This window comes from Sylvia atricapilla, chromosome 20 (genome assembly GCF_009819655.1).
Source record: "Sylvia atricapilla isolate bSylAtr1 chromosome 20, bSylAtr1.pri, whole genome shotgun sequence".
Classification (NCBI taxonomy): Eukaryota; Metazoa; Chordata; class Aves; order Passeriformes; family Sylviidae; genus Sylvia; species Sylvia atricapilla.
The window spans coordinates 7,840,243-7,867,685 of NC_089159.1; the positions used below are offsets into that span (position 1 = coordinate 7,840,243).

Sequence of the window (27,443 nt, forward strand, 5' to 3'; positions counted from 1 at the left end):
TTCCATTCATTATGCACAAACCGTATAGAATAGTTCATTATGCTCCAGCCAGCCTCTGGGCATGTGTACAAAACTGTATCAAAGAGCACCAGTTAACAAAAATAATATCAAAAGAGAAAATGCAGTTGCTACAGGGCGTTGATCAGCGGCACCATCCCGCCCAGGAGACGGCTCCATCCCAGCCCTGCAAGATCCCCACGTACCTTTTATACCATTTACAATTTATGAGCCTTAATTACCGAGTGTTTGTAAAGAGCTTCGGAATGCTCGGATGAAAGAGGGCGCAGAAACTCACAATGATTATTATTTTCATCATTTTCACACGGCTCGGGCGGCAAGGGCAGGACAGCTACACGGCAGAGGGGTGACCCCGCATCGATCCGGGGTGACACGGCGATGGCAGAGCTGCCCTCTGGCTCTGTGCCTCAGTTTCCTCACACACAGAGCAGAATTTGTAATTGCAGTCTGTACAAAGCGTTTGTAGAGCTTTTACATCACGGATCTTCCCCCTCGGATATCGACCTAAGCGCTGTGTCACGGTGACAAACGCCCTTGGCAGGTGAGGGAATGGCAGGTTTGTCTCGGGAGGATGATTAAGAGGCTTTTTGTGGCAGGATTTGGGAGGCAGACGGAACTGAGTTATCGGACATGGATTGCCAGCGTCCGGCAGTGTCCGAGCAGCCCGGCAGGGATCCCCGGCCGTGCGGACACGGGGTGCCGCGGGATGAAGGAGCTGCCGCATTCCCGCACCACGCGTGTCCTGCACAGGCTGGGGACACGGCCCGCAGAGCCCTCAGAGCCCGGGCGGGAGCTCGGACAGCGGCCAGGGCTGTCCCTGTGTCCATCCATCTGTCCGTCCCCTCTGCTGCGGCCCCCATGGCCGAAGGGGACATTTTGGGACAAGTCCCTGAGGTGTCTCTCCAGGCGCTTAGGCTCTCATGGCCTTGTCACAGCGCTCTCCCGCTGTCCCTTGCTCTCAGGGCTCTGTCCCCTGCTCTCAGGGCTCTGTCCCCTGCCCTCAGGGCTCTCTGTCCCTGCTGCCCACGGGACGCGCCCAATGTGCCGCAGCGTCCCCCGGTCACCCGTGCCCTCAGCCAAGATGGCGGCCAGCCCCTCACGCCGCCCGGCGCCCCCCGCCCTGATCAAAGATGGCCGCCCCGCCCCCCCAGCCCCTCGCGCTCCTTGCCCTCACCCAACATGGCGGCCCCGCCCGGCCCCCATTGGCGGGCGGGCGCGACGCCGGGGCGGCCATGTTGAGTGCGGCCGCATCCCGCCGTGCCGCGCGGGCGGCGCTGCCGGAAGCGGGCGCGGGGCCGTTGTTGACAACATGGCGGCCGCGGGCGCCGCCGCGGGAGGAAGAGGCGGAGGGAGCGGCGGCGGCGGGCGGGCGCAGCAGCCTCATTCATAGGACTCGGCGCGCTGCTTTCCCTCTCTCCCGCCTTCCCCCGCCCCGGCGGCCGCCTCGCCCCCTCCCCGGCGCTATGTCCTTCTTCAGGCGGAAAGGTAGAGGGGCGGCGGGCGGGCGGCCGCCGGGCTCGTCCCCCGCGCGGCTGCCGGGCCCCGGCCCTGTCCCTCCGGGCATCGCCAGCGGGCCCCGCGAGGACGCGCGGGCCCTGAGGAGCGGCCTCCCCGCCAATGACGGTCAGTGCCGGCGGCCGTGTCCGCCCGCGGGGCTGGGAGGGGTCGGGGGCCGGGGCCGGGCGGGGCTCGGCTGCCGCCGGGGCTCTCCGGTGAGCGGCTGCGGCCCCCGGGCTGCCCGCGGCTCCGGACCGGCACCGGGGCGGGAGAGGGCTGGAGCACCTCCCACGCTCCGTGCAGGGTTTGAGCCTCTGAGCTCTTTACAGATGATTTTTTTTTTACAACGCTGACATACCCGGCTTTGTAAAAAATATAATAGGCTGAGAATGTACGGCAGCAGCTGAAAATCTCAGTGAAAAAGGGACCTCATCGCACTGAGCTCTCCGTGAAAGCCAGAGGAGTCATTGGCAGTGTATTCTGTAATAGATTTGTTAGGGAGCATAAGCTCGGAAATTCAGGGCTCCTGAAATATTTATAATACTCCAGCAGCTCAAGTGGGTGCAGTTTAAGTGTTCTCTGGCAGTGCAGCATTTGGAAGGCACTTTGTGCTCGTGCTGCAGGCAGGGCACTGCGCTCTCAACCCGCCCAGTTGTGGTTTGGGAGGTTTTTGTTGAAAGTGGCATCTTTTAGGAAGGGCCCCTTGGGAAAGGTCTGTTTCCTCGTGATGCTGTGGCTGGAGCAATGCACTCTTCTAATGCAGCACTGTCCTTCCTGGGTTACCGAACCCAAAGTGCACATCCTGGGAGGCAAGAACATAGTACCTGGGGTGATGTTGATGCTCTTGGCTCGCACATCCTCTGGATCTTGCTCAGCCGAAACAGCAGCACTGAAAATGTCACTCTTTGGGGGGGTTAGTGCAGTAGTTGTGAGGGAAATGAGTCTAAAATTCTGTTCTCACTAACAGATCTGAAAACTCTGGACTTTGCAAGTGCCATAATCCTTTTTGGGCTGTTCATATACAAATGTTGGGCTGCAGAATAAAACTTTGATAATGGTTGTAAACTCTTCATAAGGATCTCCTGCTGCTTCATTGAGAATTGTGGAGCTGAGGTTCCATCCTGCTGTGGGATCACAGGGACAAGGTCGGCTTGGGTGGAAACTTTCTCAAGGAGAAAGCCATGAAAGGTCTGATTATCTGAGAAGTGTAATTGAGGATCTGTGTTCCTTTGATTAAAGGATCTTTGGTCAGAGAGGCAAATCAGCACTAAATGCCTGAGAGAGAGACGCTGTGAAGGAGAGGAGAAAAGCAACCTTTCATCTGGGCTGTGCATAAAGCACTGCATGGTGTGATCTCTGTTTTTAGATTTGGCTTTTAGAGAAGATTTGAACTGAAGCTGTGTGGAAAGCAGCACATTAAGGCTTAGGATAAAACTCTGGCCACGTGCAGTCCAAAATCCTACAAACACCAGTGTTCCTGGGGTGAGCTGTCGTTGTTTAAGAGGATATTGCAGTGGGTAAAAATTAAAACTAATTTTAAATTAAACCGTAGCAAAAAATCATAAAGCAACTGATCTGTAGAAAAATCAAAACTGAAGGTGATGTGTTTTTATAGCTGGGGCCTTAAAGTAAAAGTCTGGCAGACTGAGGGTGGATAATGGGTTAAGAAATCAAAGTATAACAGGTGAGCTGGGCGCTTGAGGGCAGGTTATGAAACTGCTGCCAGTGGAACAGCTCATCCCTGGGGACATCTTGGGAATAACGTGGAGTCCCACACAGCCTGGCTGACCTCAGCAGGTTCTCGTTGTTTTTTGTGTGCTGTTGACACACTGTGAACACTTCTTGAGTTTGTTCAGAGCAGTTCAAGATGTGAATTAAAACTCGGGAATGTCACGTGCTGGTTTGGCACCCTTGGGAATGGGATTGGCCCCTGGAAATCTCACCCTCAGCCCCCATTCTGTGGTTCCTTCTGGTTTCACACGGGCACCGCACAGCATCCGCTTTTTGGGGGAAGTGAAAGTGAATTCATGTAGTGAAACTTCACTCTCTAAAATTCGGGCTGGTGCTGGATCGGAGCTGATTTTGTCCCCTGCTGTTGCTGATGTCACTTGGTCGTGCTCAGAGCTGCTGGGAACAGAAGCAGCCTGTGTGGAAAGGGTTGGGACACGACCCTGGAGTTGGTATTTCCAGTTGTAAGTAGGTATTTATGGAGGAATTGAGTAGCTTGGGAAGAAGGAACAGAGGTATTTAAACTGAAAATAGGCTTATGGAGGGCTCTTGTGTGAAAGCCAGGAATTACTGCTGATAGCTAGGAACGGGTCTGATGAAATATTGGAGCGATTTGGGAAAGATGAGAGCTTGCAGAGGTTGCTTGGTTCAGTGTTCCTCGGTGATTTCTCTCCTGTCCATCAGCTCCAGTTATGTAAAGGCTGGTTGCTCTCCCTGCTCACAGCTGCGTCGGGCTGCAGGTCAGTGTGGAAAGAATCCTCCGCTTCTCATGGACACTTAAAACCCCTCTGTCACAGAACGTGCTCCCTGGCAGCTGAAATTTTGGGCGCCAGGTTGCCAATTTGCAGCCCTGCAGCGTTCGTGCTGGCAGGGGAGGCTGGCAGGCAGCGCTGCAGCCACCGGCCCAGGGCATTTATGTAACCGGAGACCGGAGTTCCCCTTTAAAATATTTAACATCCTCGGGTCGGAATAGGAAGGCTTTGGGTGGGTTTTTTTAATGGGTTTTGTGATGTAAATTGTGGGATTGGTTGCCTTAGGAAGGGCTCCACAGTCGGTGTTCAGGGATGACCTATTTGTAGTAATAATCCTGGCCTGGAGCAGCCTCCCTGGTAGATCACATTCTCCAACATCACCCTTGCATTTGTTTCTCTGCCATCCTGTTTATGTGCTGCTTGGGCTTCTTTATTTTTGTTTTGAACAGATCACCTCCTTCACTTCCTTTAGGAGCTTCCTTTAAAAAATAGTAGTATTTTAAAAAAAAATAAATCCTCAAAGCGCTTTTCCATCACAACTTTTTACACTGTTATCTCCCCATCAGTTGCTCACCCGGGGTTTGATGATGATTAAGCAAGACTATTTGTGAGAGAATTAACTCTTTGCAGGGAGTTTCCAGAGCATTTCTGTGGTATCCATGATGTGCATGGAAGCAGCTCCATGGAGCCAGAGCCAGCCCACATCTCCTCAGTGTTGGGTGCTCTGCTGCTCTTCCTGCAAAACAAGAGAGATGTTGGTTTTAGGTGATTTTTGGTTCACAGAGAGCACCTGCCAGCGTTCTACACTTAAAACACACCTTTCCCCTCTTCATGCTGTTTATTAAATCACCCTGAATGGAGCTTTAATCCACAGACTGCAAACATCTTCCTCCATGGAAATTTAACAGACTGTATTTCCTGAAACTTAATTAATGGATGATAAGGTTTTGCTTTTGAAAGTAAGTCAACAGAAAAGCTTTGAAAGCCTCTGTCAATTACTGGATGTGCAATTTAAATGAGAAATCAGTTTTAACAAAATTATAGTTTCCATCTGCCTCTGATACTTGCTGATGTTGGGAATTCTATGTCCATTCTCAGGTAAATGCCATTAGTGACCCAAAATAGCATTAACATTTTCCCTTGTGTTTTACAGTGAAAGGCAAAGAACAAGAAAAGACCACAGATGTGAAAGCAATTAAAAGTAAGATCAAGCATTTTTCTGTAAATTCAGATCTCTGCCATCATCCACCGTTTTTCTGTTACCCAACTGGATCATTTCCTTACTCCTGAGCACAGATTTGACCTGTGCATCAAACTCAAACCAAACCCAGAACTTAATTCTGTTTCTGGGTATTTATAGTAACTAATCTTTCCTCCTCATCTTGCTGAATCTGTAAGTGCAGAAGGTTATTAAGTTATGTCAGGCATGAGCTTTAATTCAAAGTGATCAGGCAATCCGGTCACCTTGCATGAAGTGGTTGTTCCTTATCCAAAAAAATTGCTCCTGAAGTTTCTTGCTCAGGTGCAGTGTCCTTTGGAGTTTGGAAAGTGCAGCTTCACTGTGTCTGATTTGCAGAAGAAGCTGCAGATTTAACTTTGGTGGGGCTTGTGAGGCTGAAGATCCCATCCTGAATGAGCCATTCTGCTGCTCTGTGTGCTGCACAGGTCTTGCTGCTAAATCTCTTAGGAGAGGAGAAAAAAGTCTTGGTGGAAAAGAGATTTATGAACTGTAGGAAAACAAGTTTGCTTATCCTGTCAGATTTTCTTGCTGTTCTGAAAGGAGAGGAGGTAAATGCGAGAATCTGATTTGTTACTTTTATACCCTCAGACAAAATCCTGTTTCTCTACTTGGTAATGTGTTATCTGCTCATCAAGAGAAAATTACAGGCTTTTTTCACCTTGGTGGTCTGTCTTTCAAGTCAAATGCAGGAAACAGTGAGTTGTATCCATTTCATAGCCACACCTCACCTTTGGTGCAACTACCAGTATGGTGACCCTGAAAATAAAAAAAAACTTGAATATTTATAGTCTTGCACATTGTGAGCTGCTGCAGCAGAGAGCACCTTTGTTTGACCCTTAGAGAGAGTAGAACATTTTTTTCTCAAATGTCCATAATATAAAATTAAATTTAAATCTAATTGACAAAAGCTTGTAGCATTATGAGGAGTGTGGCTCTGGTTCTACACAAGTGACCTCTACCAAAATTTCCCACTGCTGCCATCCCTTGGCCTTGGAAAAAAAGTATTTTCTCCATTATTGCTGATATGAAAAACCAGAGGCTGTGTAAGAAGCAGCAGGTGGTGTCTTGGTGTCCAGTCCTGCAACTGCACAAACACTTGGCAATAATTTAAATGTTTCCATTGCTCCTGAGGTATCTGTGCTGTGACATCTAAGTGTGAAATTGTCAACTGCTGTCATAAAATTGGGAATAAAAATAAAGTGATGCAGCATGGAAGTCATGAAGCCCAAGCTGCCTGACACCTTGATGGAACACATCCCTGGGAGGTGCTGAGATAATCAGCTCATCTGATGTGCTTTATTTTTGAGTCAGAGGTGTAAGATGTCCCTGCATGACATTCTCATCTAACACAGCTTCCTGAGCTGTGAGCATGTTTGGGGTTTTTTTTCCAGCTTTGTCATCAATTAACAATTAGCAGAATTTTGTATGAGGAAGTTCTCATTTGTTCTTTCTGAGCTGCAGTAGCCACTCACGTCCTGAAACAGCCAGAGGGGGTTAAAGTTTATAACCTGGGTTTCATCAGAGGTATTTCCTTATTGCCTTTTTTTTTTTTTTTTTTTTTTTTTTTCTCTTGCAACCAAGCAGGAGCAACAAAAATATTTTTGATAAATAACTGTTATTAAACCTCACAGATAGGTTTGTAGTTCAGGATTTTTAACACATTTTAGTTTTCAAAAAGGCATGGAAATAGATTGGCAGGAGCTTTGGAACTAAACTAAATGTCTGACAGAGTATAAAGTTGTTACAGAAGTGGTTATCAAGGAAGCAGGAAGACTCAGGAATATTTCACATGTAAGCTTAGACGTGGCATCTCTTGATTTGTTGCTGAATAAAGAAAATAGAGGTGGGTGGGAGTGAGTTTATTCTTGCAATAATAAAACTTGTGGTCTTTAATCAGACCCTTGATCAAAGATGACAAACAGTGGTACAATGAGATTTTAATGAGACTGACTCCTACAAACTCCCTGGTGTATTTGGGGGTGCTTAGCATTGGGCAGTGTTTAGAAGAGGTCTTGAGGTCCTTGTGCTTTAACAATTCCTGTCTTGATTGCAGCTCCACTCCCAGTACATTCCCCTCAGAGAAGCACTAGGAATCATGCCTTGCTGGAGGCTGCAGGACCAAGCCATGTGGCCATCAATGCCATCTCTGCCAACATGGACTCCTTCTCCAGCAGCCGCACAGCTGCCCTCAAGAAGCAGCCAAGTCACATGGAAGCTGCTCACTTTGGAGACTTAGGTAAGGCTGTGATAATTGTTTTTATTTTATTCTGTGCATTCCTGGTGCACTCACCATGCACTCACTTGGTTTTCAGGTAAACAAATAGGTAATAAAAGTGTGGCTGCTGTTACATCTGTGTTAACCTGGAGGGTTTTGAAGGGAACAGATGATTCCTTTCCTTTGTCATTATGTTGGAATTGCTCTTCACACTGTTATTACAGGACATTTCTGTATCCAACCCCCACATCTGTGGGCACAATACGGACTCACTCCCTTTCGTGTTTTCCTTTAGGCAGATCGTGTCTGAACTACCAGGCTCAAGAGACCAAATCAAGCCTTTCCAAGACCCTTGAACAAGTCCTGCAGGACAGTGTAGCCCTCCCTTACTTCATCCAGTTCATGGAGCTGCGCAGGATGGAGCACTTGGTGAAATTCTGGTTAGAGGCCGAGAGCTTCCACTCCACCACCTGGTCCCGCATCCGCGCTCACAGCCTGAACACGGTGAAGCAGAGCTCCCTGGCAGAGCCAGTGTCTCCCTCCAAACAGCAGGAATTGGCCTCCTCTCCTCCTGCTGGGTGGCTGGAGGAGAGGCTGGAGGGCTCTGGGGTCCAGCCCCAGCCTGACAGAACTGCCAGCAGCCAGAACCATGTGGGGCTGCCGGGGCGGGGTGGCCGCGGGGCTCTGCCTCTGAGGAAAACAGACACAGGGACTCCCTCTCTTCCAGCTGATCAGCAAGAATCTTCCAAGCTTTCAGTATCAAATAGAAACAGCCCTTCCTCTGCACTAAAGGACTTGTCAGGAAAGCTCATGAAAAGTAAGTGCTGCGTGTTCCCTTTGGGTTGAAAAGGTGGGGAATGGGGAATGTTTTTGTACAGGGAGCTGCCTCAGTTCTCAGGTTCTCAGCAAGGCTGATGTGATGTTGCAAGGAAGGAAGTTTTGTGTATCACTGATGTTAACTTGCTGCTGGTCAGTTTGAGCTATGTATTGTTTGACTTGTTTAAAAATAAAAAAAGCTGCTGAAGAGACTTTAAAATCATTGTGTACTCAATGAGCTTAGGTTGCTTCTGTTCTTCCATGTGTCATCATAAGAAATTAAGTGAATATTGCCATGTCCAGTTCTTCCCTCAACCATCCCATCCCACCCCACCTTACAAGAATTGGAGAATGTTTGGATGGTGGGGCTGAGAATTAACTTGCCATGGAAGGTAAATATCCTGTATGACGTAAAATTATATAAGTAGTGGTCGCAGGAGACTTGTGGAGATTTCTGTGTGGAATGTACTGGTTTTGTTCTTGGATTTATTTGATAGAGTTCCTCCCCTTGTAACTGATTTGTTGTCATTTGGATTCCACCTCTTCAGAGGCTGCTTGAAGTAAGGATGAAATTACAATATTTCCTTTTGGTAGTGAGATACATGCACAGTTACATGTTTCTCTACTTTGCATCTACTCAGTCCTCCCTCATTTGTGCAAGTCTGCAGGCAAAAAGGAAACTTCTTTCTTCATATTGGTTCCTTTTGTTTGCCCAACTGTTTCCTCGTGTTGCATCCCTTTCTCTTGCTGTTTGTCTTTCTCATGTAGTTATTTATCATGTGCCCCCACAATACATACCTCAAGGAAAATGATGTTTTAGTCATCAAAGCACCTCTGCTTTCTGATGTCTAAAAAGAATTTGAAAACACAGGGTCCTTCTTGAGAAATCTGAAAAGCATTTGAGTGTAATTTTTTTTTTCTCTTCCAGAGCAGAGTCCCAAGTCAGAAAAGATGATGTGTAAAGAACACAACTTGTTTGAGCCATCTCATTTAAAGATTTTTTTTTTCCTAGTAATTCCTATATAATGCAAATGATTTCTCTGTGATGAGAACTAAAAATTGGGAATTTCACTTGCCTGAAAGGTGTCGCTTCTGGGCCTGTGGTGTGCAGCTGAGGAAGTGGGTTCTGCCTTGTGTGGTGGTAGGGAAAATTTGGAGCTATATTGTTTTATTCCTTCTGGGTCCGTGCTGTGTTTGTTGTGACCTGGCTGGAGATCACACAGTCCCTGCAGCTGGTCAGGAGCAGAATATGAATATCCTGCAGTGGAAACATCACTGAGAATTAGACACGTGCTTTTCTAAAGAGCAAATTTGTTACTCACTCATACCAAGGAATTCCAAGTTTGATTCTGTGTTTCTTCCCCACAGGTATAGAACGAGATGCAGTTAGTACTTTTACCAAATATATTTCTCCAGATGCTGCTAAACCAATCCCTATTACAGAAGCAATGAGAAATGACATAGTTGGTAAGAATGAATTAACTGCTTCCTCATTTCAGAGCTGCTCTGTCCCCATAAAAATGTGTCTCTAATACGTCACACACTTGTATTTATCTTTATTTTTATGAATTTTAAAGGCAGCTGTAAAAAGATAGATTACAAGTATTAGTGGATCTGACCTTCAGCAGAGCTGTGACTATCCTCAGAAAAACTTTTTTGTTTAAATGAGGGAAAGAGATTTTGTTTAATTAAGGAAAGAATTCTTGGTGGTTATGGAGGGGATCCAGATATGAGTCTCAATCAAATACTTTAGCCATGTTATTACTGTCTGGCCAGCTTTGAAAGCTCTTTGCTCAGTCAGAACCAGCTGATTCTGGTGGATTTGAACTGCAATTTTTCATTAACTAGTCCTTGCTTGTGCCTTTCAGCTCCATCAGCCAAATCCATGTTAAAATTAACCTGGTCTTTCTTTGCAGCAAAGATCTGTGGGGAGGATGGCCAAGTGGATCCCAACTGCTTTGTTACAGCACAGTCCATAGTGTTCAGTGCAATGGAACAAGAGTGAGTTGATGCAGGGGTTTGGGTTCTTGTGTCTCTTGTCCTAAAGGTTCTGTTAAAAATGTTTATGGAGACATAACCATATCAGCATTTTTCTGTGCTGTCTTCTGTATTTGAAACTGCTCAGATCCCCTCCTCCAAATCCATTCTTGCTGAACTTGGCTGTTCACACTCTTGTCTTCTTTATCTCTTTCTTGTGCCATTTACAGACCTGCCCTGTTTCTTGCTTGTTTTGCTTTTATCCAACCAAAAGTATCAGAGTTCTGGGCAAGAGCTAATTGGTTCTGAGGGTGCCTTGGGTGCTGCTGACCCTGATAACTGGTTGTCCCTGTCTCTGTGCAGGCACTTTAGTGAGTTTCTGCGGAGTCACCATTTCTGTAAATACCAGATCGAGGTGCTGACCAGTGGGACTGTGTATCTGGCTGACATTCTGTTCTGTGAGTCAGCCCTGTTCTACTTCTCTGAGGTGAGTGTCAACATTTGGGTTTGCTTTTCGATCCCTTTCTAGCAGATGAAAAAAAAAAAATCTGTTCATTCCTTGATGGCTTTTATCCTTAGATTGGATATTGGGAAGGAATTGTTCCCTGTGAGGGTGGGGAGGCCCTGGCACAGGGTGCCCAGAGAAGCTGTGGCTGCCCCTGGGTCCCTGGAAGTGTCCAAGGCCAGGTTGGATGAGGCTTGGAGCAACCTGGGACAGTGGAAGTTGTCCCTGCCCATGGCAGGAGGCTGGAACTGGATCGTTTTTAAGGTCCCATTCCACCCAAACAATTCTGTAATTCTATGACTCTAAATACAATAAAAAACCCAAGGTGTGTTTTTTCTGAGGGAAAATGCATTGAACTTTTTCATGCCCCAACACAGAACTCATTGAAACGTTCAGACCTGTCCATTGTGTTGTGGAATGAATATTTGTGGTTTCCTCTCCAATTAGTGAGTGCTTCTCAGAGTCTCTTTGCTTTGTAGAAGCTTTGACATTGTCGTTGTGATCTTCACATTGTAGTGACTGTAAAAGCCTCAAGTGTTATTACAGATAACAAACCAGAACCAGTGCTGTGTGGAGAGGGCACCTTTAGTGATGTGATAGGTTAAATAAAAGATTTCACAGTTGCAGGCTCCTGCACCTTTAAGGAATCAGCTCTTGACATACTTGTCCTGACAGTCTGACAAGCTGATATAGTTTGAAACTGCAGCTTGGGAAGTTGAGACAATGTGCTGAGCTCAGTGTAAGCTAAATGTAGCATAAAAATGGTATTTCCTGTCCTAGGATGAGACAAATAGTTTTTGGAAACTAAGTGTGAAAATAAGTACAGAAAAGAAATGTCAGAAGTTCTCTTTTTTTCTCCTTTTTTTTTCTCTCCCATCAAGCAGAATCTGTCTGAAAGAGAAATTCAAAATATTTTGTCTTGGTGACTATTTTGCATTTCCTATGTTTCTTGTTCTAAATGGGAAAAAAAGTTTAAAAAATTATTAAAAGTTTCTTGCTAAAACTTCTTTAATCTCCTCTTTTTCTGATTTCCCTTCCAGTACATGGAGAAGGAAGATGCAGTTAATGTATTGCAGTTCTGGTTGGCAGCAGATAACTTCCAGTCTCAGCTTGCTGCCAAAAAAGGCCAGTATGATGGGCAAGAAGCACAGAATGATGCCATGATTTTGTATGACAAGTGAGGGAGTTCAACAATCCTTTGTCTCTGTACTTGTGGTTTTGTGTTATGCTGTGCAAAAGGAACTTCTCTGCATTCTTGTGCTGTTCTGCTGAGGTGCTTTTATCCAGGTGGCTTTTGATGTGTTTGCACATGTGAACATTTCCAATTTTTTGATATACATGAGGAGAAATCCTTACAAGGATTCCATTCTTAGACATAATTCAGGATTTTCAGCGCCTGATTACTTGAGTTTGTTTGTTTGGGAAATAACAAAGCTGATTGGTTGGCATTTGAAAATGGAAGATACATTTGAAAGTGGAAGATACATTTTGAAATGTATCTGCTAGTAGGTTTAAAATCTGCAATTTAAGCCTAATAGCACATACAGCACTGCAGAAAACCTTGATGTTCAGATACTGTTATCCACATAAAGTAGGCTGTACAAACTGTTCTCACACATAATAAAAGCCAACTAGTGCTTGTTCTTAGTATTGTGAAATATTTCCTTTTTTTAAGGAAGCAGTCAGATCCTTTTTAATGCTAGACTTTTAGGAGAGAAACTTTCTTCTTTTATTTTGTGCTTCACTCAGCAATATGACAGTTGGGAGACAGACAGCACAACTGCTTCCAGGAAATGTTGGTTCTTAAGTTTAAGTGTGAGGCTCTACCACAACTTGAGTTATTGCCCAGGGAGGAAATAATAATTGGAGAGGAAGCAAATGCTTCACTCAGAAGCTAAGTCAATCAATCATTCCCCCATCCCTAAACTCCATTTGCGAGGATATGAGCAGTAGAGGCAGTGCTGCTTTGGAGTTCTGGGAGTTTCCTGCTCCATCCCTGTTTTCCATTCCCTGTTTTTGCTCTGTGTTTCAGGGCAGGGCTCTCAGAACCATTTCTGGGTGGTTGTGGGGGGATGTCTCACCTGTGGTCAGTGGGGGCCAGGTGTGTGCAGGTTTTTTGCAGTGTCTGGGGCACAGGTGGGCACCGAGCACCTGCAGAGGTTTGCAAATCCTGTTTGTGTTGTTTCCTTGCCCTGCCCCAGGTACTTCTCCCTGCAGGCCACTCATCCTCTGGGGTTTGATGACTCTGTGAGGCTGGAGATTGAATCCAACATCTGCAGGGAGGGGGGGCCTCTCCCCAACTGCTTCACCACTCCCTTAAGGCAGGCGTGGACAACCATGGAGACGGTGAGATCCTTCCTCAGAGCGGGGTTCACACTTAGTGAAGGTGATATGGAGGTTCCATAGTGTGCCCCTGGTTTGTCCTGTTCCTTTACTGACTTCCTGTTTACCTGGATAATAGAACAGGAAAATCTGCCAGACTATTTTCCCCAGTCTGATTTGAAGATGGCCCCCACTGGCTGCTATTAATGCTCTGTGAAATGTTTGTCTCGGGTGATTATTGCAGTTTAATGGAAGTAACAGAATTTCCTCCCATATGAATTGCTATCAACAGCTTATTTTATATCTTTAGAAAATTTTCCTTCCTCCTAGTAGGAGTTGTTTGCAAGTCTAATACAAGTGCTGTGGTTAATAATGTAACTCTGGGATATCCAGATACCAGAAATGAATTATTTGATTCTGGAGCTGCAGAGAATTGTGAACAGTGAAGCAGAATAACTGTAAAGCCTGTTGGGCTGTCAAGCTTAAGTTTCTAAAGGGGAATAAAAAACCCCTGAACTTCAGTTCCAGTTTCTGGGGGATTTGATTAATAGGCAGTTGGGTTTATTCATTTTACAGTGAGATTAAAACTTAAAGCATTGCAGTTACTAATCCTCAATAATTCCATCCATGGATGCTTTTACTTGTGTTCCATATACACAAGGACTGAAATGTTTGTGTGCTCTTCTCTAACCGTGCAGACCAGCCTTGATTAAAGAGGACTTTTTCTGTCTCTCAGGTTTTCCTACCTGGTTTCTTGTCCAGCAACCTTTACTACAAATACTTGAATGACCTCATCCATTCAGTACGAGGAGATGAATTCCCAGGAGGGAACATTGCACTGAGTATTCATGGCCCTGGTAGCTCTCCTGACAGTGATTCCATTGGGAGCACGGATGGCTCTGCCTCCCAGGTACCAATTTGGGTTTTCTGTGTCAATATCCAAGTTTTTACCATGTAGGAAACACCATTCCACTTCCATTTAAAACCTGTGTTGTGTTAGGATGTGTTTAGTCTACCTGCAGCTCAGTTCTGTCAGAAGTGTCTCTGCTATTTGTTGTACCCAAAGCCTTGTGCTGCTGTTATTTCTTTACATCAGTGATGTCTTTATTAAGCTGCTACTATTACTGAAGACTTTCATTGTGCCATAGTATCTAAGAATGCTTGTTATTAGAAATAACATTATTTTGTCAATACCATAGTTACAACTTCAGGTGAAAATTGACACTTGTGAATATGCTATCAAATTTAAATATAAACATGTAAGCTTTGTGTGCTCAGTTCTTCTAAAGTGCCACATCTTCTGTCCTGAAGAGTAAATTATTTTCAGGACTGTGAAGGCATCAATCTGCTCAAATACAGAGTAGATTCTGGCTAACCAGGGCAGCTTGGAAACTGCATCCCAGCTGAGAGCAGAAGAGCCAAGTGAGAGCTGCTTTTTTTGAACTCTGCAGGGCTACCCTGAGCTTCAAATCCAGTATCCACACCAATGTTAGTCATGTCCTGGCTTTCCAGCAACTTGGAAGCTGTACTACCTGCTCATACTATTTTTAAACCTCCTAATTTGCAAGGAGGGAATATTCCTCCCCTAGCTGTGAAGTGGGGAATAAAATCTGTGTTCTTGAAGCCTCCTGCTGCTTGATCCTCTGAGCAGGAGGAACTGCTGGTAATTGGCTGGGCAATTTAGGAAATGAGGTGCTGCTTTCTGTGGTGTGCATTCCTGCTTGTCTGAATAGGAGAATCTCTGGGCCTATGCATATTTTTGCATAAAGAGCAGCAGGAAAGGAGCTGCCATTGGTGTTCCTGTTCCATGCTGAGGCAATAAAAGATCACTGTGTGTTGTGCCCTCCCTGCTGTTGCTCTGATGTTTCCTTGGCTTTTTTTTCATAATCTTATATAAATACTCCAGGCCAGAAGATAAATGTTTGTTCTCTGTGCATGGGGGAGGCATCTGTGTTTGGGAATTGCTTACCAAGAGCAGGAGAGGGATGTTCCAGACTCACAACAAATGATTTGCCAGCACACATGGATCTGTTGAGCTGATAATGCTCAGGCAGCAGCGTGTGCTGACCTGGGCTTTGTGTCTTTGGCTCTGTCCACAGAACTTTTATCATCCTCTGCTAAAAACAATGTCCTATGAGTTGAGAATTCAAGGCTGTGTAGATACACTAATTCTTTTATACTCTTGCTTAGAGACTTGATGGAGTTTTATCTGTGTTAAAAGCACTAAAATTGCAGTTTTGTTAAGAAGCTGGCAGTTGTCTGCATTGGGCACTAATACTTAGAATTTTTATTTGTAGTCCAATGTCAAAAAGGCTAATGTTAAAATCCTGAAAAATTTTGATGAAGCAATAATTGTAGATGCTGCAAGTCTGGATCCAGAATCTTTGTATCAACGAACATATGCAGGGTAAGGTTCATTTCAGTGTATTGTTTCCTTTCTGGTTACATGTTTCACTTCTGTTTCATTTTTGCTGTGTCCTCCTGCATGGAGAGCAAGCCTAAATGCAAGATCTTAGGCCATGTCTTAATATTTGACACTAAATTTATTTCAACAGTGTGATTTAACACCTGGTGAATGTTTCTTTGACCAAAATGGCAGCCAGGAAAATATTTCCAATTGGTTTTTCTCTTCCTCGTAGTTATTGTTCCTCTTTGATTCCAAAATATAGCCAAGTATATAGTCAGATATAGCTTTCCATAATGCCAAAGTTCTTTTGATCATCCACATGGTTCTTCACTCCTCTCCTCAGGAAGATGACATTTGGAAGAGTCAGTGACCTGGGGCAGTTCATCAGAGAATCTGAACCAGAGCCTGATGTCAAAAAATCAAAAGGTTTGCTTTGCTCTTTCTCTCCATTTCTGTAAACATTTGTAGAGCTGTTCTCTTCCCTGCTGGAGTTAGGATAGGCAAAGTGTTTGACTCTTTCCAGATCTGTTTTAAGCTGAATAGTGATGATGTGGGGGATTGGCCTGTACTGAGGCAAAACCCATCTCTGGCCCAGTTTCCTATCCAAATTCTGCTTTTCTGGTCCAGCTGGACTCCAGGGAGCATGAGCAGCCTGTGGGAGTTGGAGCTGTTAATGGAACCTGGCAGGGATGGAAGTGTCAGCAGCTGAGCTGGTGATCAAACCTTCAAAGCTTTGGTTTTGAGATGCAAAAGAACTGCAGCTCTCCATGTGCTTCCCACCCAGGCTGGGACCTGCTGCTGGTGCTGCTTTTCAGCTCTGGGAAAGGCTCAATATCCAAATGGCTCCAGGCAGTCCCTTGTCTTTCCTGCCACTGCTCCATGTCCTGAATGCCAGCAGAGCAAACCCTTCAGAAGAGTGACAGGAATCAGCTTTGTACCTCACTTTGCTTACATACCTTGCTTGCTGTTTTTATCTCAACCAGGGTCCATGTTTTCACAAGCAATGAAGAAATGGGTTCAAGGAAATACAGATGAGGTGTGTCCCATTTCATGTTCTTCTTGTGACTTCACACTTCAGAAAAATAAAGTATTGATGTTCTTAATCCTGGCTGTTATCTCTGAGCATCTTTTTGCTGCAGCAAGAACAGGGAGAGTCTGTGTGCTAAATATAATTTGATTGCATGTATGTGTGAAATTAGTTTGCTCTTTGCCAGTGCTTGCTGGTTGAAGTAATTAAGTGTGTGCTTGCAGTCAGGGTTTTTCTTATTGTGGTTTTATAGATCTATAGGTAGGGGTGGAAGTGCTGTTTGATTTTTATGGTGAAGTGACCACTGCACATGGATTCCAGGGTGCATTTTTCCCTCTCTGAGGGGCTTGGACAAATCCCCAAGAGATAAATCTAAAATCTCCACTCTATTGGAAATTGCATCAAGGCTTAAGTACAATAACTGAAGTTAACACTGCTTAGAAGCCAGGTGCATTTCCATCGAGGGAGGATATGTTCATACAGGTCGTGGAGTTGTGAACATTACCCTGACTCCAAGGCTGGGCTGAGAGCACTGTGTTTTTCTTTTAAGAACCTGAAGCTATCTGTGTTTTGGGCTGTGTTTTGCAGGCTCAAGAAGAGATGGCTTGGAGAATAGCAAAGATGATTGTCAACGACGTCATGCAGCAGGCGCAGTGTGAGCAGCCTTTGGAGGTCACCAAGGTAGGGGGTGGAAAGGCTTCTGTCTTCATCTGGCTCCAGCCAGGCTGTGGGAGGAGCAGAGCTCTCACTTGCCTTCCTCCTGTGCCTGAAACCCACGCTGGTAAATGTTCAAACCAGCAGAGCATGAGAGGAGGAAACAAAGGTTGGAAGTGTTTCGGCCTACGTGTGACGCAGGAATTTCTTAACAGATGCCTGTGGTGGTTCTCCTGTGCAGGCATTAAACTTAGTTGGAGTCTACAAACTGCCTAATTAGTGAAAAGGGTGATCTGTGCTGCAGGATGAAGTGTAATCCCTTACTTGAGCTCACATTTGCTGTGTCCTCTTAGTCAGTAGTGGTATTTCTGCTTGAAGTGTCAGTAAAACTCAACAGCCGTGAATTTGTCACTTTGGGTGCACTCACTTGCACAATTCTGTCTCCAGACTTTAAAAAGACACAGTAACCCTGTCCATAGGTTTGTGTATTGTTGCTTAGTGTCTGTGTTGTTGTACAGCCCATGCATTCTCTGTCTAAAAAACCCCAGTTTTGAGGTAGCAGATGGATTTTGTGAAATATTGGTGACAGCAGGTTACCAAGTTAATTCTGGTACTTCTGACTTTCAGGTATGTGAGTTTCTAAAAATTAACTTGCATTATGTTCAGTTATTGAAGGTAAACATGTGCCAAAGCCCATTTACTTGATCCAAATGGGTGGATCCATAGTTTCACTGTGTGAGTGTTTTCTTTCTAATAGAGCAGTAACATTTAAGTGACTTGTATAATGATTTTGCTTAATAGCTTGGCTGCAAATGATACAATTCCAGTCTGCCTGGATGAAAAGGTCACTCAGCACAGTATTTAGAAATCTCAAATGGCTGCAGATGTTCTGGATTCAATTAAGCAAGTAGTCAAAAGGTTGAGTGTGTTTGGATTAGGTTTGGGGCTTTTTTCTCCTCCAAACTCAAAACAAACCTGGCGTCAACACTTTTAAACACAAAATGTCTTTCTATTGAACAATTACCTTGCATGTTTTTAGGGTAAAATGAACTGTTTTTCCCTTTTCCAGCTATGATTTTAGAAACTGCAGGACAGGAAATCTGGTTTTCCACTTTGAGAAGGAGTGAACTTTCCCTATTGGTGGATTCTTTAACACAGCCAATAAAAACAAAGCACTGTTACTCCAACCGCCGGAATCTCCCTCATTTCTAAGGAAGAATGAAAAAGAAGCAATCCTGGACCTCCAGTGTAGAGAGTGAAGAAACCACTTTTCCCTGGCATATGTGGCATTCACAGTAATGATGGCTCTGAGATGAAGATGCAGTTTACAAATGTGTCACTGAGAAACTGTGATCGACTTCACAAGTACTTGACCCTGTCTCAAAAAAAGGACTTTCAAGCAAAATATCTGGAATGGGACACATAGGCCACAACAGAGGGGAAGGTTTTGCTGTAGTTTCTAGTTCTACTGCTTGTAATTTGTAAACACAGAATTGGAAGGGCTGTGGGGCGAATCCATTGGCAGTGAATGGCCTGGAAAGTTCTAAGTTTAATTTTCCGTTACTTGAAATAGATGCGTATTCAACTGTAAGATAAATGTATTTTACTTCATAACTGCATTAACTTTGAAGGCAGTGTAGAAGGGTCAGGAACTCGTCCTTGTCGAGCTCCTACACCTGCACACACACAAACACCTCCCCTGCTTCCACCATGGAGCAGATCCAAGGCTGGTCCTGCAGCCCCTCTGCTCCCACCTTCCGAGCAGCTTGGACCCTGCAGGCTGCTCCACTTCCTGTCCCCACCATCCCACAAAAAAGGAAAAAAGAAATTGCTGCCATTCTCCACCGCTTGTTGTCCTCCACCCATCTAATTCCAGATGTTTGGTTTACAAAGAAAAACGATTTTTAATGACCTCTGGCCTTCCTCCTCACACTGTCAACACTTACCATGTTACACAGCACCTCTCTTTTTTCCCCCAGCAAATCGATTTTGCAGGGTAGCAGAAGTACTCAGTGTCTCACTGTTACGTTACTGCTGCAGTTTTAGTATACGACACTTTTATTTTGGGTCTTTTTTTTTTTTTTAACTCTAATGATTGCTTTTTTCCTCAGACTTGTGCAAAGAAATCACTATGCGAAGAGCTGAAATCATTTCCAATGTTCAGAATATCTTGATTGACTAGAAAGTGTTATTCTGTTGCAATATTTGATTGTATAGAGACACACTGTATTGTTATGAAAAAGCAAAAAAGGCTGTGTATAGGTTTTTGGTACTATGTACCACCTCTTATTTCTCTCATACCCAAGCATTCATGTACTTAAAACATACTATATTTAATTGTGTTTTGATTTAAAATATATAAATATTAAAATTTGTGTTGATTTGCTGTTTTCATGGGGTATGAAGTTGCATGGGATTTTTTTAATGTGAGTTTTGGGGTAATTTTGCCCACATTTCTTAATGGATTATGTTAATGGCAGTGTGGTGAATAAGATTAATTCTTATTAAATAGTAAATAAGGTGTTCTGTCACAGGACGTGGCAGAAGTTGGGCTGGGAAAGGTGTAAAGGGGCAGGAGTTGGTCCTGAAGTATTGAACCACACTAAACTAGCCTATTTTAGTGCACCCCTACCTCAGTTTCCACCCTGGGCAGGATCTCGACTAATCCTGGGCGTGTTCAGGAATTACAGGTCCCAGATTTGGATATGGATATTGCTCAGGGCTGCGTTTCTTTAACCTGTGGGCCGGCTGCAGTGTGCGAGGTTCGGCCTTATCCTGAGTCCTTTTGGCACCAGCCCCCTGAGGTTTCAGAGCCGCGGTGCCCTCCCCACGCGTGGGCGCCGCGGGACCGAGCTGTCCCTGCGCGGCCTCGAACCCGCGGCCCCGGGGGCGAGCGCGGCGCTGACCGCCGGCCGCTAGGGGGCAGCATCGCCCCGCTCGGGGGCTCCCGCCGCTTCCGGCGCACGTGGGGCGCGAGCGCACATGGCCGCGGTGAGCGGGACCGGGACCAGGATCGGGATTGGGATCGGGATGGGCAGCACATGGAAGCTGCAGGGGTGGGAGTGCTGCGGCGCTCCGGGGTCTTCTCGCCCTCCCCTGGGGTTCCCCCGCGCGGCTCCTGCTGACCCCATCCTGCGCGGCGTTTCTCCCTCCCACGGGCCCTAGGCGGGGTCCCCTGTAAAGGTTCCTTCTCCCCGGGCGGGTGTCGCTGATGGAGCGGAGGGCTGTGCTCGCTGCCCTTGGGATTCCCAGTGCTGAGCCCGCTGTCCCGCAGAACATGTCGCCGGACGAGGAGGATGTGCAGCGGCTCCTGATCCAGTTCCGCGATGAGGCAGGGGAGTGTCTGGGCTCCCCCTTCGACGTCCCCGTCACCATCACTCCGGACAAGCTGCAGCTGGTCTGCAACGCCCTCCTACAGAAGGTGAGGCCCCACCCGAACTCCCCAACACCCGCAGCCTGACCCGGTGCCGTCTGTCGCAAGCTCACCTGCTCTTTCTCCCGCAGGATGAGCCGGTGCCTCTGGCCTTCTTCGTCCACGATGCCGAGATCGTGGCGTCGCTGGAGAAGACCCTGGCAGGGCAGAGCGTGGAGACAGAGAAGGTCCTGGACATCATCTACCAGCCGCAGGCGGTGTTCAGGGTGCGGGCGGTGACACGCTGCACCAGCTCCCTGGAGGGGCACACCGAGGCTGTCATCTCTGTGGCTTTCAGCCCCACGGGAAAGTACGAGGGTGTGGCTGCAGGCAGACCAGGGGACCATTGTCCTGTCCTGGGGACACTGTGCTGAGCTGTTCCTCCTCTCCCAGGTACCTGGCGAGCGGCTCTGGAGACACCACTGTTCGTTTCTGGGACCTCAGCACAGAAACTCCGCAGTTCACGGCCAAAGGTGGGTATTGGGGTGTGACCCCATCCCTCATGGACCCCCCTGGGGGGACAAGCAGAGCAGAGCCTGGTGCTGTTTGAGCCGTCCAGGCCGGGACTGCAGCCTGGGGAGGGAGTGCCTCTCTTTGGCAAAGTGGAAAAAGAAGGGCTGGCCTGGAGGAATATGGAGTGGGTTCCTGTGGAGCACCAGGGACTGTCACAGCTTTCCACTCACAGCCACTCGTGCTCTCTCCGCCAGGTCACCGGCACTGGGTGCTCAGCATTGCTTGGTCACCTGATGGCAAGAAACTGGCCTCGGGCTGCAAGAACAGCCAGGTACATGTGGGCTCCCTCAGCATGGGGCTGGGAGGGCTGTGGGGGTTTAAGGGTGAAGGCTTGTTTCTTCAGGGGTGTGAGGGGTGTATCCCATTGTTTCAAGCAGGATTCCCATTCTCCAGAGGAGCTTTGTGTGCGGATGTCTCACGATATTGCGAGAAGCGTCTCTGTGCCAGGCAGTGCTCTGGCATTGTCACCTTGGCATTGTCACTGTGCCAGGCAGTGCTCTGGCATCAAACCCCTGAGGTTTTAGAACCAGAGCTCTTGCTGCTGAGTCCTGCTGTCTTTTGGCAGACGCTTTTCCCTCTGTACAGGAGAGTCCAGGCTCTGGATGTGGCCGTTGGCAGGCGGCTCCATCACGAGGGAGGTGTCTGGAGTGAGGACAGGTCAGGGCTGCTGTTAGCGTGACCCAGGCGTGCAGCAGCAGCCTGGTCACAGTGTTCTCACACAGACATGGCCAAATTCCCTCTTGCAGGAACACAAAAGGAGTTCAGCCCCCACTATGGGGAAAGATTTGTGTGCTTGAACTGCAGAAATGCCTGGGGAAGCAGGAGTGTGTGGTTAAATGGGAGCTGAGCTGCTGTGGGGCAGTCTCTTTCTCTGACCTTTGAATGGTCACATTCACAGAGCTGCCCAAGTTGTGATGCCAATCCCAAGGAAATGTCCTGGGCCAGGATAGTTCAGCCATGGTTTGGTGCTGGTGTGCCTTTAATTGAACCCAGAGAGCTGCTTGTCCTGCTTTTCCCTATTTCTCTTAGATCCTTAAGTAGGGGATGACTAATGCCTTGGCTCTTAAGATGAACATTTATGTAGAGAGAGAATCAACAAGAGAAAACCAGCATGTGTCCCACCCACAGCATCCGATAATCAGCAGCGTTTAGTTCGCTGTGGCTTTCACTGTGCTCTGCAAACACTTACTTGAGTCTCTGGCAGGGGGTGGCTTTTTGGGGACCTGTATCCTTTCTGAGTTGAGTCAGATAATTTTGTAGCAGCAGCCTTGTAGGCAGACTGGAGGGCAGTCAGGTCTCATTCTTTCGGGTGTCAGCTGATTGCTGCAGGGATTTGGAAAGGCATCCAGCCCCCTTCCCCTGCTGCTGCCTGCGAGTGCAAACACGATCCCAAGGACACCTCTGCTCTCTAAATGGAGCTCCGACGTCTCTGGGATTCACATGATGTCTGTGGCCTGACTCGACCCTCGTGCTTCCTCTCTTGGACAGATCTTTCTCTGGGACCCAGCCACGGGCAGCCAGATCGGCCGGGTGCTCTCTGGCCACTCCAAATGGATCACATGTCTGTGCTGGGAACCGCTCCACATGTAAGTGAAGGGGCCAGCTCAGCCCTTCCCCTTTGCTCCTATGGAAAAGAGCAGCCTGACCTGAAGGGCATTGCTCCTGTTTGCCTTTCTCCTGTTATAGGAAAAAGGCCATGTAGAGCAGCTCTCAAGGTGAGCTGGGAAAAATGTGTGCAGCTGGGAGCCAAGAGTCCCAGCTGCTGCTCACAGTCTCTGTGGGTTGCTGGGAATCACTGCCAGGCTGCATCTCTTTTCCCCTGGGAAAAAAGACACACCTGCCTGTGGAAAACACTGCTTTTGTGGTGCTGGACAAACCCTGATGTGCTGCTCCAGCAATGCTGAGGTGGGAGCAGGGAATCCTGGTGGTGTCCAAGGGCAGAGCACTCCTTTCTGCTCTCCTGATCCTGCTGGCCTCTGTCATCCCATTTGTTTATCATGAGGGATGATTAACTGTACAATCCCCTTATCCCTTCGACCAGCTAAAGCTCCCTCTGGGAGAGGTGGGTGGAGGGGGGACAGTTGTAGCCATTAATCCAAGATGTTACAGAAATAAATAAAAAAAGAAAGGAAAAGGGGCCCTTCAGAGCAGAGCCCTGCAAATTGAATTTGCCAGTAGGAAGCTCCAGCTATTTGCAGACAATTAACTGGATTAGCAAAAAAATGATTGTAAGGAAGATGAGGAAATGAGAGGAGAGACATGACCCTGTCAGGGCTGCAGTTCTCTTTCTTCAGCCAGTTCCAGTGCAATGGAAGTTCTCTTCCTCACTGCTGGTGCCACCATGCAGAGTGGTAAAGATGTGCAAAGGACAGAGGGTTGTGGCTGCCCTGTCCTTGCTGGGTTGTGGCCAGCCACTTCCAGATGTGTTCAATTTGCCCCGAGCCACAATGGATGTGGATGGACATTGCCCCTTTCAGCTCTGTCAACACAACAGCACTCTGTCCATGGGCTGGAGATGAGGTATGGCAGAGGCAGGGAAACATCCAACACATTCCCAGTGCCATGGGTCTGTCCTCCCTGTGTGAGGCTGATCCTGTGCCCAGGGAAGGTGCCAGTTTGTGGTGACCTCGTTAGCCAGTGGGTTAAGGCTGTGGAAACAAAGTCATTGCCAAGGCCTCAGCTGCCAGCTTTACCCTGGATTGATTTCTCCGATGTGTAGCCCAGGAGTTTGTCTGCCTTTTCCCTGCCTTGTGAGACCTTGTTCTCTGTAGTGCTCAGTGCTCTCCCTGTCTTGCCTCTCTCTGATCTTAAGCTAAAATACAGTTGCATTTTATTGCCTGTTGGACCCTTGAATCCTCTGGGGCTGATGGGGAGGGAGCTCAGGGGAGCTGCACAAATGGATTTGGTCTCTTTGCCCAGAAACCCAGAGTGCCGTTACCTGGCCAGTGCCTCCAAGGACGGCAGCATCCGCATCTGGGACACGCTGATGGGCAGGTGTGACAAAATCCTCACAAGCCACACGCAGTCGGTGACCTGTGTGAAGTGGGGGGGCGATGGCTTGCTCTACTCCTCCTCCCAGGACAGGACCATCAAAGTCTGGAGGAGCCAGGATGTAAGTGAGGGACTGCCCTTGGGCTGCTGGCAGAGAGGGCTGGGCACACTCTCGGGTAACTTTGTGTGCTCTTCCTGACACAGCTTGTGCCTTGAGAAACAGAGCTGCTGTATCTTGACCTGTTGCTTGGCACTTTTTGCAAAGGTGTGTGATGTTTTCATCCTCAAGAGCATTAAATGAGGCTAAAAGCTGGAAACATCCCTGGAGCAACCTGAGCTGATGGGTGCTGTGCGAGGGAAACTGATTCCTGAAGCTCAACAGTGTTGTGTCTTCCTTCCCTGCTTAGCCTGGCTGCAGCTGGGACAAGCAGGTTTGGGCACTTTGGGGTTGGTCCCTGCAGCCTGGTGGGTTTGATGGGTGTTGAGCAGCCTGGCTGTGTGCTGTCCCTGTCTGAGGGTGGCTCTGTCCCCAGGGTGTCCTGTGCCGCACGCTGCAGGGCCACGCTCACTGGGTGAACACCATGGCCCTGAGCACCGACTACGTTCTCCGCACCGGCGCCTTCGAGCCGGCCGAGGCCACCATCAACCCCCAGGATGTCAGAGGCTCCTGTGAGTGCAGCACCTACCTTGGAGGCTGGGGGAGGACTGGTCGTGCTAGAAGTCAAGATTTTTCTTGCCCATGCCAGGGTGGAGTAGTCTGGGGGATGGGGAGGTCACTGTCTTGGGAGCAAAATTTGGGCTTTTGCTCCCAAATTGCCTTTGGCAAATTGAGCAGTCACAAATGCTCCTGCTGAACCCACATTGGAACTGGCATGGCAACGTTATAAAGTTTCTTTTCATCTAAGGATTGCAAATCTCTCTTTCACCCTCCTTTTCCCTTTTTCAGTGTCAGAACTGAAAGACAGGGCACTGCAGAGATACAACCAAGTGCGGGTAAGTCCCTTTTGTCCCTGCTGTCACTTCTAACACTGTCACTGGTGAAAGCAGTGGACACTCCAACACTGGTGTGCTTCCAAGCTCTCCACACCTGGCTTGTACAAAACTTGGGCTCTTTTATCCCTTTTTCAGGGCCAGGAACCAGAAAGGCTTGTCTCGGGGTCAGATGATTTCACCCTGTTTCTTTGGAGACCAGCAGAAGACAAGAAGCCACTGGAGAGAATGACAGGCCACCAGGCATTGATTAACCAAGTCCTCTTCTCCCCAGACACCCGGATAATAGCTAGTGCTTCCTTTGACAAGTCCATAAAGCTCTGGGATGGCAGGACAGGAAAGTGAGTTGGTTTGTTCTGTTAGAGGTGGTGCTGGTGTGGAGTCTGTGTGTAATGCTCAGGGCACACAGGGCTGGGCCCCAGTTCATTGCCAGCAGCTCCCTGATGTGTTCAGCATCTCTGTAGCCTCAACTTGTACGAAGTCACTCTGCTGCCTCTGCCTTTTTCTGCCCTTAGGAAGTGTGTTGTCTGGCTTTTCTTGTGTCAGGGTGTCTGTGCTCGGCTCTGTGTGTGCAGCAGCCCCACTGTGACTCAGCCACAGCACTGCCTGGCACCTGTGTGCACACCCTGTTGCTGCAGGGTCGGTTCTGCAGGGCAGGCGCAGCTGTGGTGGGATGGGATGTTCCACTCCACTGATCTCCTGAAGATGTGTGCTGGGAACTGGAGACTGACCCAGTTTAAACAGCTCTTGTGCCAGAGAACAGCTTGTTCTGGATGATGCAAATTCTTGTAGTTGCAAGTAGTGCTGTTGATATTTGGATGCTCCTGTAATCCAGCTTTTAACTGTCAGCTGCAGTACTGGTGAGCTCTTGGAGGCAGCAGTCCTCTCTTGCAAACCAATCCTAATGCTCATGAGCTTGGCTTTCATGTCAGCGATTTTAAAGGTCCTTCTAAATCTGGGCTGCTCAGCCAAAGAGGGAAGGACACACCTGTGCAGTAAGGCTGAAGTGTTGCCCGCTGGATAAGGGTTTCTTGGCAGAGGGGGTGAGTTGAAGAGACATCATCTAGAAGGTTCTGAGCCCACTTGGGAGGGTTTCTGGATGGACTCTCTCTAGCATTTGACTGCCTGGCGTGTGCTGGGCATCCTGTGACTGCTGGTGGAGAAGAAACATGAAGGCAAGGGCAAGTTTGGAACAAAGCCTGCTGTTCTAACAGCCTGTCCTCATCCCCAGGTACCTGACATCGCTGAGGGGCCATGTCTCAGCCGTGTACCAGATCGCCTGGTCAGCCGACAGCCGCCTGCTGGTGAGCGGCAGCAGCGACAGCACCCTCAAGGTCTGGGATGCCAAGAAAATGAAACTGGCCATTGATCTGCCTGGCCATGCTGATGAGGTGAGCTGAGCTGAGGGGTTTGGGGGGCAGGAGTGACCTCCTGCCAGCAGAGGTGACTGATTTCCATCACTCCAGGTGTATGCAGCGGATTGGAGCCCGGACGGACAGAGGGTAGCGAGCGGAGGGAAGGACAAGTGCTTGCGGATGTGAGTAACCTGTGTCCATGAGGATGTTGTAGCTACTCTGTGTGTCCCTGCAGAGACCTGTGTGGTTAGGGCATGATCTCCCTGCAGAGAGCACAGCAGTGGGTCAAATTCCAGCTTGGAGACCTGACCTCTGTCAGGGCAGGAACTGTTGCTGGGAGATAACTAGAAAGCAGAGCCCCTCCAGCCAAGCAGTCAGGATGAAATTTGACTCAGATATTTTGACTCCTGGAGAGGGGAAGGAACAGTTGCACCAGCTGGTCAGGTCTTCCTTTCTGACCTTCTTCCCTCTCCCAATTAGGCAGACAAATTCCTGGGAGCTGGTTGCTATTTGACTGTGGCTGGTGACCCCAGGTCCCCGTGGTGCTGCTCTTGTCTGGTGCCCCACCACAGGGACACAGCAGCTCTTTCCCTTTCCAGATGGCGTCGATAGGAACAGTGACATGGAGCTGCTGGTCCTGCCCTCAGCACAGTCCTGGGAGATCTCCAAGGTGATGGACGAAGAGATTGATCCAAACACTGCTCCATGTTCCCGTTGGCAACTCTCCCTCGTGGACTCTTTCCTTATGTTTATTTAAGGAAATTTTAATTTTAGTTCTTATTAAGAGCTGTGCATTGTAGGATGATTTCCTCTGAACATCACAGGAGGGATATCTCATCTGCCTCCATCTCAACTGGCTTTTTATTGGAATTTCAGCCTCACAGTAGCAAATGTCCTGAAAGGGGCAAGCAAAGGCTGGAGACTGCTCGTGCCCTTTCTTTCTCTGTGAAGAATCCTGTGGAGAAGAGGGTTTTAGTGGGAACAGAGAGGGTTATCCTTGTGTGGCCTTCAGAGAAAGAAAAGT

The 27,443-nt window shown here is 47.7% G+C and overlaps 2 protein-coding genes across 3 annotated transcripts; both read left to right on the forward strand.

The window, feature by feature from the left end:
• The first annotated feature begins 1,319 nt into the window (after positions 1-1,319).
• On the forward strand, positions 1,320-19,533 carry AKAP10 (A-kinase anchoring protein 10). 2 transcript variants are annotated; one of them, XM_066333468.1, is made up of 15 exons: positions 1,320-1,641; positions 5,149-5,196; positions 7,289-7,471; positions 7,746-8,267; positions 9,635-9,733; positions 10,183-10,267; positions 10,607-10,730; positions 11,789-11,925; positions 12,950-13,094; positions 13,807-13,980; positions 15,368-15,477; positions 15,821-15,903; positions 16,461-16,513; positions 17,093-17,185; positions 18,228-19,533. In XM_066333468.1, the coding sequence occupies exons 1-15, from the start codon at positions 1,482-1,484 to the stop codon at positions 18,231-18,233; spliced, it is 2,022 nt and encodes a 673-aa protein (XP_066189565.1). In that variant the 5' UTR covers positions 1,320-1,481; the 3' UTR covers positions 18,234-19,533. The 2 variants fall into 2 exon arrangements, with proteins under 2 accessions (XP_066189565.1, XP_066189566.1); XM_066333469.1 differs by lacking the exon at positions 5,149-5,196.
• An 886-nt stretch (positions 19,534-20,419) lies between these two features.
• NLE1 (notchless homolog 1) lies at positions 20,420-27,260 on the forward strand. Its single transcript, XM_066333471.1, has 12 exons — positions 20,420-20,579; positions 20,663-20,880; positions 20,964-21,043; positions 21,278-21,354; positions 22,572-22,669; positions 24,003-24,195; positions 24,608-24,743; positions 25,021-25,067; positions 25,203-25,405; positions 26,296-26,455; positions 26,531-26,601; positions 27,019-27,260. Exons 1-12 carry the CDS (start codon positions 20,436-20,438, stop codon positions 27,029-27,031), a joined length of 1,440 nt encoding a protein of 479 aa, XP_066189568.1. The 5' UTR covers positions 20,420-20,435; the 3' UTR covers positions 27,032-27,260.
• The last annotated feature ends 183 nt before the right edge of the window (positions 27,261-27,443 follow it).